This window comes from Camelus ferus, chromosome 11, assembly GCF_009834535.1.
Source record: "Camelus ferus isolate YT-003-E chromosome 11, BCGSAC_Cfer_1.0, whole genome shotgun sequence".
Classification (NCBI taxonomy): Eukaryota; Metazoa; Chordata; class Mammalia; order Artiodactyla; family Camelidae; genus Camelus; species Camelus ferus.
Window position 1 is genome coordinate 70,117,571 of NC_045706.1, and position 18,652 is coordinate 70,136,222.

At 39.6% G+C, this 18,652-nt stretch overlaps 1 protein-coding gene across 3 annotated transcripts in view; it reads right to left on the reverse strand.

The window, feature by feature from the left end:
- Positions 1 to 18,323, reverse strand: part of TSNAX (translin associated factor X) — a 393,490-nt gene extending 375,167 nt beyond the window's left edge. The window contains exons 1-4 of one of the 3 annotated variants that reach the window (XM_032491816.1): positions 18,094 to 18,322; positions 17,449 to 17,553; positions 14,907 to 15,021; positions 10,430 to 10,560 (exon numbers count right to left, since the gene is read on the reverse strand). In XM_032491816.1, the coding sequence (XP_032347707.1) occupies positions 10,430 to 10,560; positions 14,907 to 15,021; positions 17,449 to 17,553; positions 18,094 to 18,109 (367 nt within the window). In that variant the 5' untranslated portion in view covers positions 18,110 to 18,322. Of the gene's footprint in view, positions 1 to 10,429; positions 10,561 to 14,906; positions 15,022 to 17,448; positions 17,554 to 18,093 lie in introns of all 3 variants that reach the window. The other 2 variants (XM_032491818.1, XM_006183719.3) reach the window with 2 other exon arrangements.
- Between the last annotated feature and the right edge of the window lie 329 nt (positions 18,324 to 18,652).

An 18,652-nucleotide genomic window follows, 5' to 3' on the forward strand; every position in this document is an offset into this window, starting at 1 on the left:
TAAGTTGTCCTTGGGGTCTGTTTGATTAAAGCTACTTCAGAGATGTGCCCATACCTAATCCATATAAATTAGGTTTCGAGATATACCACGGAGAAAGTTCAAGGCCACCCTGGTCCCAAACACTGAAAGCATTTTTGGTCACATCTAGGTAAAAGGATGTTTAAACAAGTTATGTTTCAACTTGATGAAAAGGACATCCGCTATTTTCAGTGAATAATCCCCAAGGTGAAAATTTTCAATCTATGGCCATATTCCATCAAACAATGCCTTCCCCTTCTGCTTCTGCCTTGGACAAAGTCCAAAATCAGCTGCCAGTGAGAGCGAGGTCTGTAGGCTGCTTTTATGTAATTTGTTATTATTCTCCTTGCTATATTAGAACATATACAAGGAAACCTAATTAAAGGTTTCTGATTACTCTTACAATATTCTTATTTAATTTTCAAAGGTTTACTTATTCTTATAATATTTAAGCAACATACATCCAGGCCAAATCTCAATCAAAAACCATATATAATGGTAAACAGACAAAACAGAGGTTTCATCATAAATTCGTATTTCAGGTCTCAGCTTTCTTCCTAGACTTTTAGTGTTTTAGAATACTGTCTGCCATTTGACCCAACAATTCCACTCCCAGGTATATAACCAACAGAACTGAAAGCGTATGTTCACACAAAGACTTGTATGAATGTTTACAGCAGTGTTACTAACAATAGCCAAGAAGTGGAAACAATCCAAAGGTCCATCAGCTGAAGAACAGATAAACAAGATGTGGTACATACGTACAATGGGATGTTCTTCAGCCATAAAAAGGAATGCTGACATAGATTAACTCTGAAACGTGAGGCTAAGTGAAAGATGCCAGTCACAAGAAGTCACACATTTCATGATTCTAGATGTGATGTCTAGAACAGGCAAATCCATGGAGACAGAAAGTAGACTGGTGGCTGCCGAGGGCAGAGGTACTGGAGTGGGGGAAGGGAGATGGGGAGTGACTGATAGTGGGTACAGCTCAGTGGTAGAAAATGAGTCGTCAGGTGAGTGGGGGTCCTGCCCATGTGGGGATTCACAGGCTGGCCTCCATTTCAGCTTCCAACTCTCCTCACCATTCATCAAATCTCTGAACTGTTCCCATCACCCTCCCTCCTCTAACCATGGGGGGACAGAGAAGAGTAGAGGAGGAAAAAAAGGAGGCTTCTGATGTCACTTGTTGGGGGCGTGTGCTGTCCTCTGTTCATTCAGTAAGACCCGGGGCAGGTTCCCCTCCCCAGACCTATGTGCAGAGACAGCCCCTCCCCTCTCTACCAGGGGTTTTCATTTTTTGGTCTCAAATACAGCAAAGCTCCCCGAACCCCCCTCAAAGCCTATTACTTCACCCTGAGATGAACGTGCTCGGGGTGAAAGACGTATTTACATCCCGGTCCAGGGAGACTTCCCAAACACCTGAGGGCACTTCTTTTGGAGGGGCCACAGCTCAGCTGCACCACACAAATCCCCCCACCCAACCCCAGGACTTAGAGCAACTCCCCAGTCTCCCCACCCAGAAATACCGTACTATCTGCAGCCTGCCCCCAGCTGCAATGCACAAATCAGAAAGTACCTGTTATGGGCTGAATTATGCCCCACTAAGATTCGTATGCTGAAGCCCTAACCCCTAGTCCCTCAGAATGTGACTCTACTTGGGGATAGGGCCTTTAAAGGTTATTCAGGTAAAACGAGGACACTAGCGGGAGCCCTGACTCAACCTGAGTGGTGTCTGGACAAGGAGAGACCAGGGACGCACAGAGGGAAGGCCAGGTGAGGACACAGAGAATGGCCACCTTCAAGTCAAAGAGAGAGGCTTCAGGAAAAAACCAACCCTGCTGACACCCTGAACTTGGACTTCAAGCCTCCAAAACTGAGAAAATAAATTTCTGTTCGTTAAGCCACCCAGTCTGTGGCAGTTCTAGCAAACTAATATGGCATCTTGGAATCACAGTGTATGTTTGGCTTTGGAGATCAATCAGTTAACATTGAAATCTGTATTATAAATTCATTTGGAGGGTAATTAGGGTTGGTTAGTTTGTTTATTTACTTTAATGGAGGGACTGGGGGTTGAACCCAGGACCTCGTGTATGCCAAGCCCATGCTCTACCTCTGAGCTGTACCCATCCCCCCACCCCTGGCATTATAAATTAATTTCACTACTCATAATAGTTAATAACATGCTAGTTACCAACAGATACAGAAGTATGTTTTTCTTTTAACAACCAGAATGCTCATAACAGTGTCTCAAGCTGGCTCTCTTGCCCTGCTTCTCTCAGCGTCTCTCTGCTGCAGCTAACTAGCAAGATCCCAACCATGAATTACTCTAACCGTTCTACCTCATTCATCCCTACTGCTCTACAGGAAAGATCATATTTATTGATCAGGTAAACTTTCAAAAATGATTAACGATAACGATCAGATGTTCCTGGTTAAGCCCTCCTTGTTATCTCCAGCCTCCCATCACTTCTAAACCACTGTTCCACCTCCCACCCCTTCTCAGCACAAGACTGGAAAGGAGACGTTTACTGAGCAAGAATTTTCTAAACTGCTTGCCTCTACACCCGTCCCTAAACACCCATCTCAAAAGAGGCAGCCTTCCTCTAGGTCGTCAATCCCACCCTCCTCTGGTTCTCCAGGGACCTATCCCATCAAATGTTCCATTCTATTTCCTTCAGTTAAGGTGCCAGGACCCCATCTTTGGGTTTCTTCTCACTCTACACACTCTTTGGACAAAATGACCCATTTCTATAAATCCTACAAATTCTACAGCTTATAAGCAGATGACTCCAAGGCTGTAACTGCACGCTGAGTTCTCTAGACGAACAGACTCAATTGCCTATTAGGACGCTGCTTGGATGCTCCATTATGTCCAATTAATCACATCCCAAACCCGCTCTGTCTCCCTGTTTTCTTCTTTTAGCAAATATCACTCCCATTCAACCAGCTGTCGAGACCAGAAACCTAAAGGTTTTCCCAGACTGTTCCCTTTGCCCTGCACTTTAAAAAAAAATCATGTCCTAAAAACATGGCCTTTCCTCTTTGTCCCCACTGCTAACACCAAACTGGAGGCCTGTTCACTTCACACCAAGAATGACCACCAGAGCCTCCTTACTCGCCCCGCTGCCTCCAGTCTTCCTCTAAATAAAATATGATAAAGCCACAAGGGAAAGCACAGGCTTGAAATGAGGATGCCCCTGGTTCAAAAGCCAGCTCAGCCTCTTGCTAGCTGTGTGAACTAAGGTAAGTTTACTAAGTTACTGAACTTCAATTTCCCCATTTGTAAAGTACAAACATCTACCTACGTTACAAGATTTACAGAAAATAGTGTGTCAGTGTCTGTAACTGCTGAATTAAACTGAGGTGGGAACAATTAAAATGAGAATGACGGGCGTTACTTTTGTTAGTCAACATTTAAAACTTCTTTAAAGAAAGCAATGGTTTGGTTCTTTTTTTCGTTTTCTTTTCAATGTATTAGTTCACAATTAAGAGAGACTATCGTTCTTCGAAAATGTTACCTGAGCCCAACATGCGCTATGATTCTAAGAAGTAATAGTAAATTATGTTAAGAGGACACTCACGTTTATCCTGTTAAGGCATGGTAAACCGAAGACAGTTTGTCAAGGAATAGGAAGCTCTCTGACTTGATGCTTATGTCCAAACTGAGCAAGAAGCCGTCTCTTCCCATGTTCCCTGCTTAGCCCCATCCTTACCAACTGACAGACCCCAGCTCAAAGAGCAACTTTCTGAAACAGGATTTCAGAAAAGCAGTAAGACTGTCAGAGATGAAAGAGAAACTGGGTTAAAAGACCTTCCTATACTTGGCCAGTCTAAGTAATGGGTTTCGGACATTTATCTAAAAAGAATGGTCACAAACTGAGTCTTTGCAACCCACAAAATGCCTACGAGAGATTTTCTCATGGTCACAGGATTCACCACAGAAGTTTGTAGTATAAGGTAAAGACTTACTAAATTGTGATGAAAACAGTCACAAAAAATGTTTACTGACTCATCACATCTGAACGCAAACTTAAACATCTATCTTACATATATGGGTAAAATTAAAGGAAGTATGAGTCTTTAACCAGATATAGGATCTGATATCTTCCAATAAAAGCCTCTGGCTTTGGAGAAAACAATTACAGTACAAAGGGCCAAATACTACCTAGCAGAGAGGAGACGGCTGAGCAGAAAGTTTACCAGAGCGGACGGAACCAGTCAGACTGCAATTCCAATACCGTCTCTAAGCTCGTTTACAAAACGAGGTGGTGGCACTAGGTGTCCTTCAACCACTCTCTCAGTTGTAAAATTATTTTCAAATTAGGCAAATGAATGCTTTCAAACCAAATTCAAACACATTCAGAAAAAAATTTAAATCCAACAACATGCATATGCCTGGATTTCCCACTAAACCAAATGGACATCAAACTACTGTACTGGGCAGAGAAAAGTCAACCATTTCATATTTCACCGTCTTTGGCACAGAGACCACATTTCTCACTGCCCCTTGAAGTTAGGTGTGGCCACGTGACTGGTCAATAAAATGTGGGCAGAAGCGATCCAGGCCACTTCGTGGGCTGGCCCCTAAAAACCCCAGGCAACCCTACATCCCTCCTTCCACAACCTGCCAGTTGTATGCTGATGCCCTGGCCCATCTTGGAAACCGTGTACTGGTAACTCCAGAGCCCCAAGATGCTGGGTCCCTGAACGACCAAGCGGGCAGAACATACTCAAACCACGATCACAAAGCCTGGACTTTAAGTGAGAAGGAAACGAGTCCTATTTTGTCACGCCACCAAAATGTCACAGGTCTATACACTTGTCTCAGTACTTAGCTTTACCTGAACTAACATCTTGCACACTTAATCTCACTTATAAACAGGAAAATCCCATTTTTAGCTATCATCTCTCCCTTCACTAAATTCTTCCATTATTTATTCCAAAGGCTTCATATCCTGGTTCATTTTTCCAGCGAGCCTTTGCAAGTTTGCTCTTATGCTAAAATGATATCCACTTTCTTTATACTGATATAATCAGCTTTAGAACCTCCCTAACTATTACTGTTGACCCTGTTCTGCCATTATGCCTACAAAACAGCCCCTGGAAACATGTTTCCTTTTGGAAGGAACAAAACAGCAGTCAAACAAAAATATGCAAAAGCAAACCATCAAATAAAAGACTTGGTTGAACAACAACAAAAGCCCTTATAAAACCGTTTCGCTCTTCCTTCTGTCAACATTTATCAAAGTTAAGCTAGATTAAGTGTCTGGGATACATCAGTTAACAGTAGCAACAAACTTCTGTAGAGATGTGCAGAGTCCACATTCTAGTAGAGGAGAGAGAAACAAGAAATATAAGAAATAAGGAGGTTACAGAATATGTCAAAAGATGCCAAATGCTACGGGAAAACAAGAGCCACAATGAGTGCTGGGTTTATAAGAAAAACCTTCATATTTGGGGGAAAGGGTGTTTGAGCAAAGATAAAGCCTTTACTAGGGGTTAGGTTCTAAAGTCACTAAGTAAATTAAATCTATATGATAAGAAACCAGTGGCACCACTTACTAGCTTACAACCTTGGATAAGCTGCTTAACTCCTGTCTCAATTTCCCCACTTACGAAGCAGTAAAAATAGTATCTGTGACTAGGGAGACTGCAAAGGTTATGAATATAAAGAACAACCATTTAAAAAAAAATTGTAACTGGCCCAAAAGACCCACTTAACTCATCATTTACATTCTTGCAGAAGAGAATTTAAATATTAGTTAGGGTCTAAACAGTTTTGTGCACGAGAATGTCTCAAAGTTAAATGACAATTTTTAATATGATCACAGTGATATAAACTAAACTAAAAAAAGAAAGAAAAGAAATATTTTTTCCTCTGAGATGGAAGACATTTTCCCCAACTGTTACTTTTTCAACAATAGAAAAAAAAAAAAAAGACAAACAAAAACATGACAGGGCACACACACAAGAAAATTTAAGTGACCTATTTCAAGCAACTAATTATTTGTCATTTGTTTAACCATCCCCCGGGACCATCTGTAATCTACTCTGATAAGAAATGTGTAGAAAACAGACCTAACTTTTTGTTGTTGTTCAGTTATGAGTAGGATACTCGCTGCCTGAGCGCAGACAAGTGTCCCTCAGGGAAATGCTCTGCGTGCCATTAGCACTATTCTTAATGAGGAAAAGCACACAGCGCCTTTAGTTCAGTGCCAGAATTGTTTTATCTTCAAGTCAAAAGAACAACTGTTTGGAGTAACACCAAAACAAGCACTTAACAATCACAAGCCGCAAGCTATTCATAAGCATTGCATTGTTAACGCTACTCTGATTATAAATAACCTTATTTTATCAAATAAAATATCTGTCAGCAAATTTTTCAGTCCCAGACACCTACTTGACTGCTTTATTCCTTAATTTTTAAGAAAAAACATCTTTATTGCTTCAATTGCAAGAACCTCATTTTATTTTAAAGGCTTCCTACAGAAAAGTAAGACACAGAAGATCCTAAAATTTTTACTCCGTGAGTTGGTAATCTTCAAAGAAAATTTTCAAATCCTAAACAAAGGTCGTAACCAGACCATGGTGCTTATAATGACCTTCAATGACAGAGTGAAGGGGGCACCTGAAGAAAGACTGCTCCCACTTTACTAACGCCCTATCTAAACCTTCTCCTGATTTAAGAAATACTCTGCTGACAATGAAATGTCCCTTTTGCCCTTCTTCCTCCATTTCTCCATTTTGTTCTAAAAGCCAAGCACAACTTTCTGGGTTTCTTTTTGTGTCACTATCTCTATGGTCCTTGCCCTTATGTAATGCCTTTGCTTATACTTCACTCACTGGTGAATAAAGGACACACAAAATAGATTACTGACTGGGCCAAAGACAGCAAATCTACACTATCCCCCCAGATGTCTAGGGAACTTTCAGTGGTCAGGACTAGTGGGCTTAATCATGAACTAATAAGGAATTGAAAAGTTTAATCTAAACATGACGTCATATGATGACACACTAACACTGTGAGGGAAATATACAAGTCTTGTAACAGTACAAAAGTTTTAAGCACAGAGTGAAGTCAAAAGTGAAGACAACTGTGGTCAGCTTTTATTTAACACGCATTACACTACCATGACTTTTTACAAGATAAGCTTACTCTGTGAGGTGATGGGAAAAAACGATCGAGGTTATGGAAGCTTTTCAAACTTACCTTTAGTTACCCAAGTTAGTAAGGATACTTGAAGCTACAGGACGGGATTTCTATTAACTCTGATGCAGTAAGAGATTCAGACTGTGCCGCTTCTTCAGATGAAGAACTTTCTAGGGTGGGGGGCAGGGTGAGTGTGGGACAGCTCAGTGGTAGAGTGCATGCTTAGTATGCTTGAGGTCCTGGGTTCAATCCCCAGTACCTCCATTAAAAAAAATTTTTTTAATAAAAAATAAATAAAAAATTTTTAAAGAACTTTCTAGAAACTCGCTCCAACTTGCTGCCCCACCACCAACTCCACCACCCAGCAGCCCCCAAGACTGTAAGTGTGTATCTATTCACACACAGCAGGACCACTGTGACTGAACTATTTACCCTCCATGGCTCTCGCTCTAGTACAGTTAAAGACAAGGGAGGGCGAGGGTACAGCTCAGAGGCAGAGATGTGTGCTTCGCATGCTCAGGTCCTGGGTTCGATCCCCAGTACCTCCATTAAAAAAATAAATACATAAACTTAGTTACCTCCCCCGTTCAAAAAAAGAAATAAAAGAAAAAAAATAGTAAAAGACGGGGGAAGGAACAATAGTGATAATTCCCTGGGACACCCTTTGGCAGCATAATACTCACATATAAACTGATAAATACCACTGCTCCAAATCTGTATCCCTGACAAGAGTCTACAACACACTCCTGGATGCCAACCTCCCTGAGGACTGACCGAGGTGAACGTGCGAGATGTTCCAGGTTACCTCCCCGCTCCGCCTCCACTTCCACTGGAAAACGCACATGAAAACTTTCAATCAAAAAGAACATGGCAAAAGTTGCCCCCAACATCATCTGCCCTGTCAACCAACTAGAAAGGACAGAGTACCCAAGAGAGGTTTCACCAAATGGGTTTAGACAGAGCAGCATCAATGTGAAAGGCATGGCTGTTTTCACCAAACATACACATCCTTTCACCACAGGAATACCATGCAGGGAGTTATTACTGATATGATTTCCTGATACAAAGAACTGCTCTGGAAAAAGAAGCTAAGAGCTCATCAGTTAACACTGATTCTTTTTGTTAAAAAAATGAGTAGTAATTTACATAAAGCACGTAAGTCTTAACTATGTAACTCAATGAATTTGTACGTATGGGTTACACCTATGTAACTCCACCCAGATCGAAATACAAAACATTTCTATGGTTCCTGAAGGTTCCCTCGTGCCTCTAGTTTATAACCCTGCCCGCAATCTCCACCCTCAGGTAACCACTAGTCTGGCTTTTATCTCCCTAGATTAACTGTGCCTCTTTTGAACGTCAGAATTACAGTTAGATACTCTTTCGTGTCTGCATATTTTGTCAACAGAATGTGAAATTTGTATGTGCTGCTGCATAAATTTCTCACTTTTTACCGCTGTGCAGTACTACACTGCACAACCACACCAGTGTATTCATTTTCCTATGGCTGGGCAGCTGGGCCACCTTTTGCTTTCAGGGTATCACAATTACAGCTGTTACGTACTTTCCTGCACATGTCTCCTGGTGACGTAAGCCTCACTCCTCTTGGCTACGCACCCAGAAGTGATCACACGGCAGTCATGTGTTTTTAGCTACAAAGTGCCAAAGTCTTTATATGGCGGTGTCGGTATTTGTAAGTCAGTCACGCTGGTGAGTGAATGGCATTCCCTCATGGTTTTACTTTACATTTCTCTAATGAATAATGATGCTGAGCACTTTTTCATATCTCAGTAGTCATCTGAATATTCACATTTTTGAGGCTCCTATTTAAGTTTTTTTGGTCCATTTTTAAAATCGTCTTCCTGTTGATTTGTGGGACTTCTTCACATATTCTGTATGTGAGTCCTCTATTTAATGTATTTAAATGTCTTCTCAGACTTCAACTTGCTTTTTTGCTTCCTTAAAGATGTCTTTTGATAAACAGAATTTCTTAATTTTAATGGAATTCAATTGATCTGTTTTTCCTTTAGTAGTTATTGCTTTTTTTGTCATTAAAAAAAAAATCTTTCCTCCCACAAGATCATGAAGATATTCTCCTGTGTTTGCCTCCATACGCTTGTTTTAGCTTTGACTTCACTCTTCTTGCCACCAGGATCTCTCATCTTCTCTCCCAGCCCTGCCAAGTCTGCCATGTACAAGGGTGTGCCACCTGGCCACACAAACTGAATTCATAAATCTTTTTTTATTATGTGTGCTATTACTTTAAAAACCAAATAAATCTCCAATAGTAAATAAAAAATCATGATGATGGGAATGTATCTCCTTTGGGAATATACTGCAGTGACTCCTCAATAAAACTGTTTTGAGTTATCACTTTAGTTTATAATCATACACCTCCAGCTTCAACTGATGTATGCAGGCATTTCCTCTGATATGAAGACATTTCAACACAGTACACATTGACATTTCTGAAGAACAAGTGCTGAAATTATAAACATTTAGACTAAAATTGGACATACACTGAGCAGATACCAAATAAACTCATTTGCCACTCACTGGAACTGACCTGAGCTCAGTGGAGTCAGCTATTTGACAGAGGAACACAGAACTTTCATATACTTCTAAAAATATGAATCGACCTGTGACTTTGTCTTTTCTGCAAATTTCAGGGTACATCTGAATTATACAGTGTCTCTCCTATCAGTGAATTCTCATTAAGAAAAGGATGAAGAGGATCGGATCAAGCACTTTAAATATTCATGCAGCTAATTTGCAAATAATGATCATCACCAAGATCCAGTACTTCCTGAAACTTTTAAAATGAATATATGAAACCCAATATGATCCTAAAACCCCAGTATGGAGCAATACTACGAGCTGCTTTGGCCCCCCTGGCTGGTTAAACGTTCTCTTCTGGGAACCTACTGTAACCAAAACATGGAACCACAAGTGAGATACACCCGAGTGGGAAATGAGGCGTGCCCTGCCTGAATACACCCTGCACACTCAAGAACAAGTTCATCTGTTAACTCTTCCCTCAATTACTTCATTAAAATCTATCAATGACTACTCCCACACAGAAAAATAAAGCCAATTTAACAATTTTTGATTACCTTTACATTACTATTCAAAGTCCTAATTTTTTGAACCAGTAATATTCCATCAAGCGCCAATTAAAATTCATGCAACTCACACATGAATCATGTGACACACTATGTTTTTTAAGAACGTTTATCGCTGAAGGGAGCCGAGGCTCACCTGTGGTCATGGCTCTGTGGAACTGATGCATGTCTTCCCCTGAGAGCTCTTGGGCCGCCTGCAGTATCTTCTGTCTGACGCCATCCACTTTCATTTCTGATTCAGTGAGTATTTCTTCCATATCAGGAGCACTATAATCAAGATATTGGGAACTTTTAAAACATCAGTCAGATGTTTCAATAGTGAAAAACTGAAATACTCTACATATCAAACAGAGCTAAGTAAATATTCGATGTATTTGGCTACTAACTCAAAAGTATAATTATATTCTATTAAAAGTATGTAAAAACTTGAAAAATGATGTAAGTAATGAAAATGAATACATGTATGTATATGTATGACCAGGACATTGTACTGTGCACCAGAAACTGACACAATGTAACTGGCTACACTTCAATTAAAAAAAAAGTGTGACAGCTAGTATCAAGTGAAAAGAGAAGAATAAAAAGTTGTGCAGATAATACGACCATAACTGCAAGAAAAATTACGTTCATAAAAATATGACATCTGGAGATGCCCACTTTTAGTCAGGATGGAGTTACATGAATAGGATTTATCCTCCCACCATTAACAACTAAGAAAAATACATAAATACACAGACACACAAAACAGTGGTTTTCAGACACTGGACAACAGGCAGCAGGAGACAGTGATCTCTGATTAAGGGTGAAAAAAAGGACATGTGCCCTAAGACTGTCCCATCTGATTGCCTGGAGGGTTTCCAAGTGACAGTGTGCGGATGAGAAACCTAGGTGAAGCCTGCATGTCTCCCTCAGCAGACAAGGAGTTGGGATTCAGGGTGATCAAGGCGGCTAAAACTTGCAAGGCAGAATAACAAATGGAGAAAACTATACAGATAGAGTTTCAGAGATCTACACAGGGGACCCACTCAAGTCTGCAGCTGAATTCTGATCAGTGCAGACTTAGAGGAAACTATCCACAGCTGAAAAAAGCAGCACCCTAAGTGAGCAGGCGTACCAAGCTCCCAGCTCACCCAAGGCCAGAAACAGCTGAGGCACCACCAGCAGACAGACACCACAACAAATATTAAAGGACGTTCTTCAGGCAAAAGGAAAATGATACCAGATGAAAATGTGAATCTATACATAAAGGAATAAAGGATGCCAGAAATGGTAAATATGTGGATAAGTATGATTTTTTAAAAATTAAGTAAAAATTTTTAAGTTTAAGTAAAAATAATAACGTATTTTGAAGGAGCACAAAAGCCAAGCTTGTAGAGGTGAAACGGAAAAGGAAGTATACCATTACAGTGTTCCTATACTATATCTGAAGTGACATGCAGGCTGTCTTTATTTCTCATAGTATCACGTTAACTGAAATCTGTGCATATCAACATTGTGATCTCAATTTGCAAAGTAACTGTTACCACAGACCCCTGCAAAGGAAAGACATGATTCTAATATGTGTAAGTTTCAATTAATACAGTATTGTGCAAATTAAGGATAGTAGACTGACAAGTTATATGTTAGGAACCATAAAACAATCACTATAAAAACAAAATAAAAACCTATAGCTAATAAGCTAACAAATAAGATAAGGTGGAATTACAAAAAATACTCAATCCAAAATAAGGCAAAAAAGTGAAAAGTGAATCACAGACTTAAATCCAACCATATTCAATAATCACATTAACTGTAAATGGTCTAAAAACCTCCATAAAATGCACAGATTGGATAAAATGGATAAATGGATTAAAAAACAAGATAAGAAATCCTCTTTAAATAGACACAAATAGATTAAAAATAAAAGGATGAAAAAAGATATACTCTATCAACACTAATCAAAAGAAAACTAGAGTAGCTATATTAACTTCAAAACAAAGACTATTTCCAGGGATACTATCAAAACAATAGTGGGTCAAGTCATCAAGAGAACAGAACAATCCTAAATGTTAATGCAGCAAAGAGCTCAAATACATGAAGCAAAAACTGTTAGAACTGCAAAAGGAGACAAATCAACAATTATAGTGAAGAGATTTCAACTCCTCTCTCAGTAACTGATAGAACAAGTATACAGAAAGTCATGAATGACACAGATGACTTGAACAACCCTATCAGCCAACTTGACTTAACTGACATTTACAGAACACTACATCCAACAACAGCAGAATACACACTGTTTTCAAGTGCACAATATCCAGACAGACCATATTCTGAGCCAAACCAACTTTCAGTAAATTTAAAAGAACTCAAATCATGGAAAGTATGGTATCCTTTCTGACAACAATAAAATCAAAAACTTAAAGATGTTTGGAAAATTCCTAAATATTTGGAAACATACCTCTAAACAATCAATGAGTCAAAGATGAACTCAGAAAGAAAAATAGAGTATTCTGAACTAAATAAAAAAATTTTATAATATTTGGAGTACTAAATGCCTGTTAAAAAAGAAATGATCTGTTTAATTTTTGATCTCAGCTTCCATCTTAAGAAACTCTTTAGAAGAGGAGCAAGTGAATTCAAAGTAAGCAGAAAAAAGAAAATAACAGAAATCAATGTGCAAGAAAACCAAAACATACAGAATATCAATGAAATCAACAGGAGGCCTTTAAGATCAACAGAACTGATAAACCTCTAGCCGGACAGATCAGGAAAGAGAGGATACAAATTACCAAGATCAGGAATGAGAGAGAGGACATGACAACAGATTCTACAGAAATAAAAGGATAATCCAAGAATATCATGAGATGAAACGAAAAAAATTCCTTGAAACACCCAACTATCAAAGCTCACCGGTAAAGAGCTATCTACCTACACCCATTAAAGAAAATAAAAGTATAGTTAAAATAGGAAACCTGATCATTAATAGTAATTATCTTTATGTCCTCTGACTGATTTCCTTCATAAAACAGTTTTACTCTCTGTAGTTTGTAAGTTTTCTGAAGTTTACAATCTTCTTAGTTTACTAATCCAAAAATGTAAATATGGACACAACTATGACTTTTTTAAAATTGCATAAAATATGAAATCTGCTCACTGATAGTGCTTATCTTAGCACATTGTCACTGACTGACTTCTTTCACTCAGTGTCTACTTCTCTGTCATTTTTTACTTTTCTAAAGATTACTATATCCTATGTTTACTAATGAATATTTACTTTTTTTGGAGAACACATATTTAAAAGATGACTTTACATAATAATGTGGCTTTTTCTAAAATACCAAGTTCTGATGTTACAGTTCTATTATTTATTTAAACTGCTGAATAGTGACAGCAATTGTTTTAGAATTGCAATTTTCACTGAAAAAAAGTGTTCATAATTATGATTAATTATGATCAGTGATGCTTCTTTCCATAACATAAGCTCAAGTGTGTATAAGCTGTCTGAAAACGTCTTAAGAAAATAAGCAAACACCAATTTTAGACTCAAGTATGAAAAAGAAAAGGTTAACAGTGCCACCTTCCAATAAATCTACATATGGCAAATTTGCTTCCACTTAATGGAATAAAAATTAAATCATCTGAGAGTTAACCTAAAAGCTGTAAGGTAGTGAATAGAATACTTCAATAATACTTTAATAATGAAAAGCTCATAAATTATATTTGGTCTTTCTTAAATACTTTGTAAGATACATTTGTGGAAAGCCAATCATTGCTATCCTTGAGGCATCTGGAATGTGTAATGTAACAAGAATCTCTCCTTGGGAGTTGCAGAGTAAGTGATTTCCACCCCCATGGAGAAGAGAGAAGCAAAGAAAACTAGTCAAATGAAATATGAAGCAAATAAAGACCAGAAATGGAGATTCATAAAATATTCCTGAATCTCTATAATTCACTTCTCTCCTCTTGAACTTTGACTTGTTTAGTCTGGCCTCTGTTACTTACAACCAAGAAATCTATTAAATACACAGCGCCTACCTAGAAAAACAGTGAAGTCCTAGAGAAAGAAATTTCAAAGAAAAATGAATGTCACAGAGCTGAAGGTAGAAGAACTTTCATAGAATTAAGTAGTCAACGCTATCATTCACTATGAAAATATAAGTAAGAAAACAGCAGAAGAGTGTGTACTAGATTTAGCAATATGAAGGTAACAAAGGCAATTTCAATTTCAATTCTGAGGCAGAAAGCCAAACTGCAATGAGCTGAAAAATGAACGGGAAGGTAAGTGAAGCAGAATTTAAAGTTTATCTGATATTAAAATTTTTCCAACTATCATCCAGGCAAAGCTTTAATGTATAGGCCCTAAGAAGCCATTAAGATTTTAATATTTTCACAAACAACAGCTCTACGTTGGTGAATGATCTTCACAGAACACAAATCTCTAGCTGCTCTGAAAGTAAGAATTCTTCCCTCCTATTTCTATTAAAATGTTTACTCTTACAATCTAACTGCTAATATCCTCTGATCCCAGTGTTCACAGAGCAAGTCAGCAAGTTACTGTCCATTGACTTACAATACATATAAAATATGCCCCAAACTGTATCCAATTTGAACAAATTTTAAAGATATTTACTGACCTTGTAATCCTATGGAGGAGAAAAATTGTCCTCTTACTTTCAACAGTTATATCCCGACTAAGTTTCACGAGTCTCTCATATTTGTCATGTCTTGCATCAAGTTCCTGTTGAAATGCTAAGAACACATCATCATGCCATAAGCATGCTTATTCTATACCCAAAGGCTGTCAAACAATATTGTCACTATACACAAGAAGGCAACTATTACTTTATGAAAATGAAGGGGACAAAGCCATCTTATTTATTTTTAAAGTACTTGGAAATCAAACATTTTGCTTTGAATAGCCAAGAATAACCAAGATATTCTTTAAATACGGTATGCCATAACTGGATTTCACCACTCAGAGCCTCACAATGAGACGTATACTATTGTAAAAGAGTTTGTTGTATTAAACATGACATTGTCATCACAAAATTATCACACGTAACTACTTACAAAATTTTCTTTCAATTACCTCAGTAAATTATATGAAGTTATTTTTAATTACCTTGTCATATACAATACAAATATCTACAAAAAAGAAACTGAAGTTTTTAAATTAAAAGTTTATAAACTTTAATAGCATCAAATTTCCCAATTTTAAGAAATAGTTGTTGAAATACCCATAAACCACTTAACTGTCTTAATAACCACTTTATTTGAGAAGCATTGTCACTCCAAAGACCTAGCAAGTTGCCTGTCCCATAAGGAGCAATCCACACATCTATTTTGCATGAAAAAAACCCCAGAACATGAATAAAGTATTAACCACATTAGTAGCTGGCAAGGACCTAAATATATCTAGTCTTTTATTACTGAGATAATAATTAGGCTAGGATTTTGCCTGATATTTCAAGATAATCAAATGTATCCACTACTTATTATAAACACATTAGTGACCACTGTGAACTAGATACTATGAATACAAAGTTAAATAAGGCAGTTTTTATCCTTAAGCTCAGTCCAATGAGGTAGAGATGTAAACAAATAATTAAATGTGTTCATGCTGTAATAAACATATATAAAAGGTTCAGTAAAGCAGGAACTACATTTTTCTTGTTCATGACCTACACATGCTAGAACTCGGATGCTCAATAAATATTGCATGACTGAATGGGTGAATGTTCAACAAATGCAATGTTTGTCATCAAGTTTGCTTGAGCAGAAAATCAGACAGGCTTCGAAGGGAAGAAGCTACTTGCGCTGGGACTTGAAGAAAACCACAGCACAACAGATGGGCAAGGGGGCACCATATCAGAAGCCATCTCAAGCTTAAAGAGAACTATGTGCACAAAGGCAGGCAGAAACCTGTAAGAACAAAATATGCTTGGAAACAAGCAGCTCGGTACAGGGTGTGTGAGTAAAAGGTGGGCAAATACCTAACCCGATGTAGTTTTTCCACTGAGGATACAGCTTTTTCAGTATGCTCTCTACTCAATTACAACTAGTTGTCTCACTCCCTGAAGATCACTGTAGGTGCTGTGGTGGTTTTAAAATACGTCCGCAAATTAATTTGACTCCACCCTTCAAAAAGTGGACCCTAATTCCCTTCCACTTAAATACGAGGCAGCGTTTTTAAACTGCCTCATTTCTAACAAATAGAATGTAGCAAAAGTGACAGCGTATGATGTCCAAGATTAAGATAGGAGAACTGTGGTCTCCTCCTTTCTCTCAGTCTAGAGATGCCAAAACGAGGACATTCAAGCAGTACTACGGAGGGGGCCACATGCAGAGGAACCCAGAGCTGGTCATTGGCAGAGGCATAACTTGCCAACAGCTGTGGATCCTCCAGCCCAATTCCGGCCTTCAGGTGACTGCCTCTCTTAGATTCCTGAACCACAAAAACTATAAAGAATAGGATGCTGGACAGAAGACGAGAGTTAGGTGAATTCTGTTTTGTTTTGTTTTGAAAAGAGAAACAACGTGACCAAGTTAATATATTGAGAAAACGTAACAGTGAATACATATACATGTTTGATTTACTAACAGATGAGTTCCCACACTGTGCAAAGTGCTACAAAACAAAAACGCAGTCCCCGTCTTCCAAAGTCTAGCTGAGGGGTGGAGTGGTATAGCTCAGTGGTAGAGCGCATGCTTAGCATGCACGAGGTCCTGGATTCAATCCCCAGTAACTTAATTTAAAAAAAAAAAACCCTCAAAGTCTAGCTGAGGAAACAAAACCAATACACAGTAAAAATTAAATATATGTACACATATAGCTAATACATACACAATTAATACATACACCTGATATAAATAAGCATATATACCTGATATATATATATATACACACACACACCTGGCATATATGTATCACGTACGCAGTAATTTTTAGTTACGTGGCATGTTTGATGTTAATTAACCATGTTTACCAGTGAAAGTATAATGGGAAAAAAAGTCAAGACTTTTGTAACCTCAACTTTTACGGTAGACCTAGATCCACCGCAAACCCTCCAGGAAAATTCTTGAAGCTGTTTCCGTGGGCACAACATGGATAAATGACTCTCGTCACAATCTCTTTAGCTGTCTTCCGTTCACCAGCTTACATGATGGAGAACTTACATTTGAAGGCCAACATCACGGGTGAAGATGAATGAACATCCTTCCCTTCTCTTCTCTGGTTATGTGGGAAATTGTCATGCTTCCTTTTCCTGAACCCTCCTGACCCTTACGTAGAGAAGGAGAAAACGGTTGGACAGGGCTCTTCCATCACCAAGAGTTGACAAAAACGTAACACAGGCAGTAGGGGAGAGTATAGCTCAAGTGGTAGAGAGCATGCTTAGCCTGCACAAGGTCCTGAGTTCAATCCCCCGGACCTCCTCCAAAATTAAATAAACCTAATTACTTCCCCTCACCAAAAATAAGAAACACAGGCAAACCCCTCCTTCCCTTTAAAACCAGCTATCTACGGGCCCTCGCGAAGCAGAGGCTTTCTCAGCTTACATTATGACATTAGAGCAGCTCTGCCCTCCCCTCTCCAAACCTTTGGCTCCACCAAGGGGACCCTTGATCTGGCCATTACCCCACCAAGATAAAAACGGCCCGAGGGTGTAAGAAAACGAGGAGGTGTAAACAGTGCCAATGTGGCCAGGAAAGTCACCAGGGCCGCAGCCCCCCGAGCATGCAAGGGGAGAGGGCAGCCCTCAAGGGTGGGAAGTGGGAAATGCGACAAAAATTATTAACACCCAAGGCTGCAGAGGACGCCACCTTCTTTGCTGCTCATGTCGTCACGGCCTACGGCGAGGAGACAGGAAAATGAGCGCCCGGGAACAAGCGGAGCGCGTAAAGCGGCGGCGGAAGACCCCCAAGCGGCGCCCTTTCCAGCCGGCCGACGTCGACGCACTGGCCGGAAGTGTGAGCCGCAGCCACTCAAGCTTCTCCCTTCGCGCTCGCACACTTCCGGCCTGCGTCCCGGCCCCGCCGCCGCTGGTTCCGCCCCGCGCGTGGCCCGGGGGGGACCTCGCGCCCGCGCGGCGGCGTCGCGCCTGCCCTCTGTCACGCCTGAACACAGAAGCGACTGTACACGCTTCTCTGCGTGAGCTGTTCATAAAAAAACACGATACCTCCTCCTGAGGGTGAGCTAGTGTGAAGGTGAGAAAGAGACGGAAAATGTACGTGATTTTTTTTTTCTCAAGGCACCTTCGGAACACCCCTGCGTGGACGCTGCCTCCCGCGCGGTGCATACTGGGGGTTGTAGTTCGCCGCTGGAGTCGGCCCTGCGAGGCTCGGGATAGGACGGGGAGAAAAGGAGCAGGCTCGCGTCTCT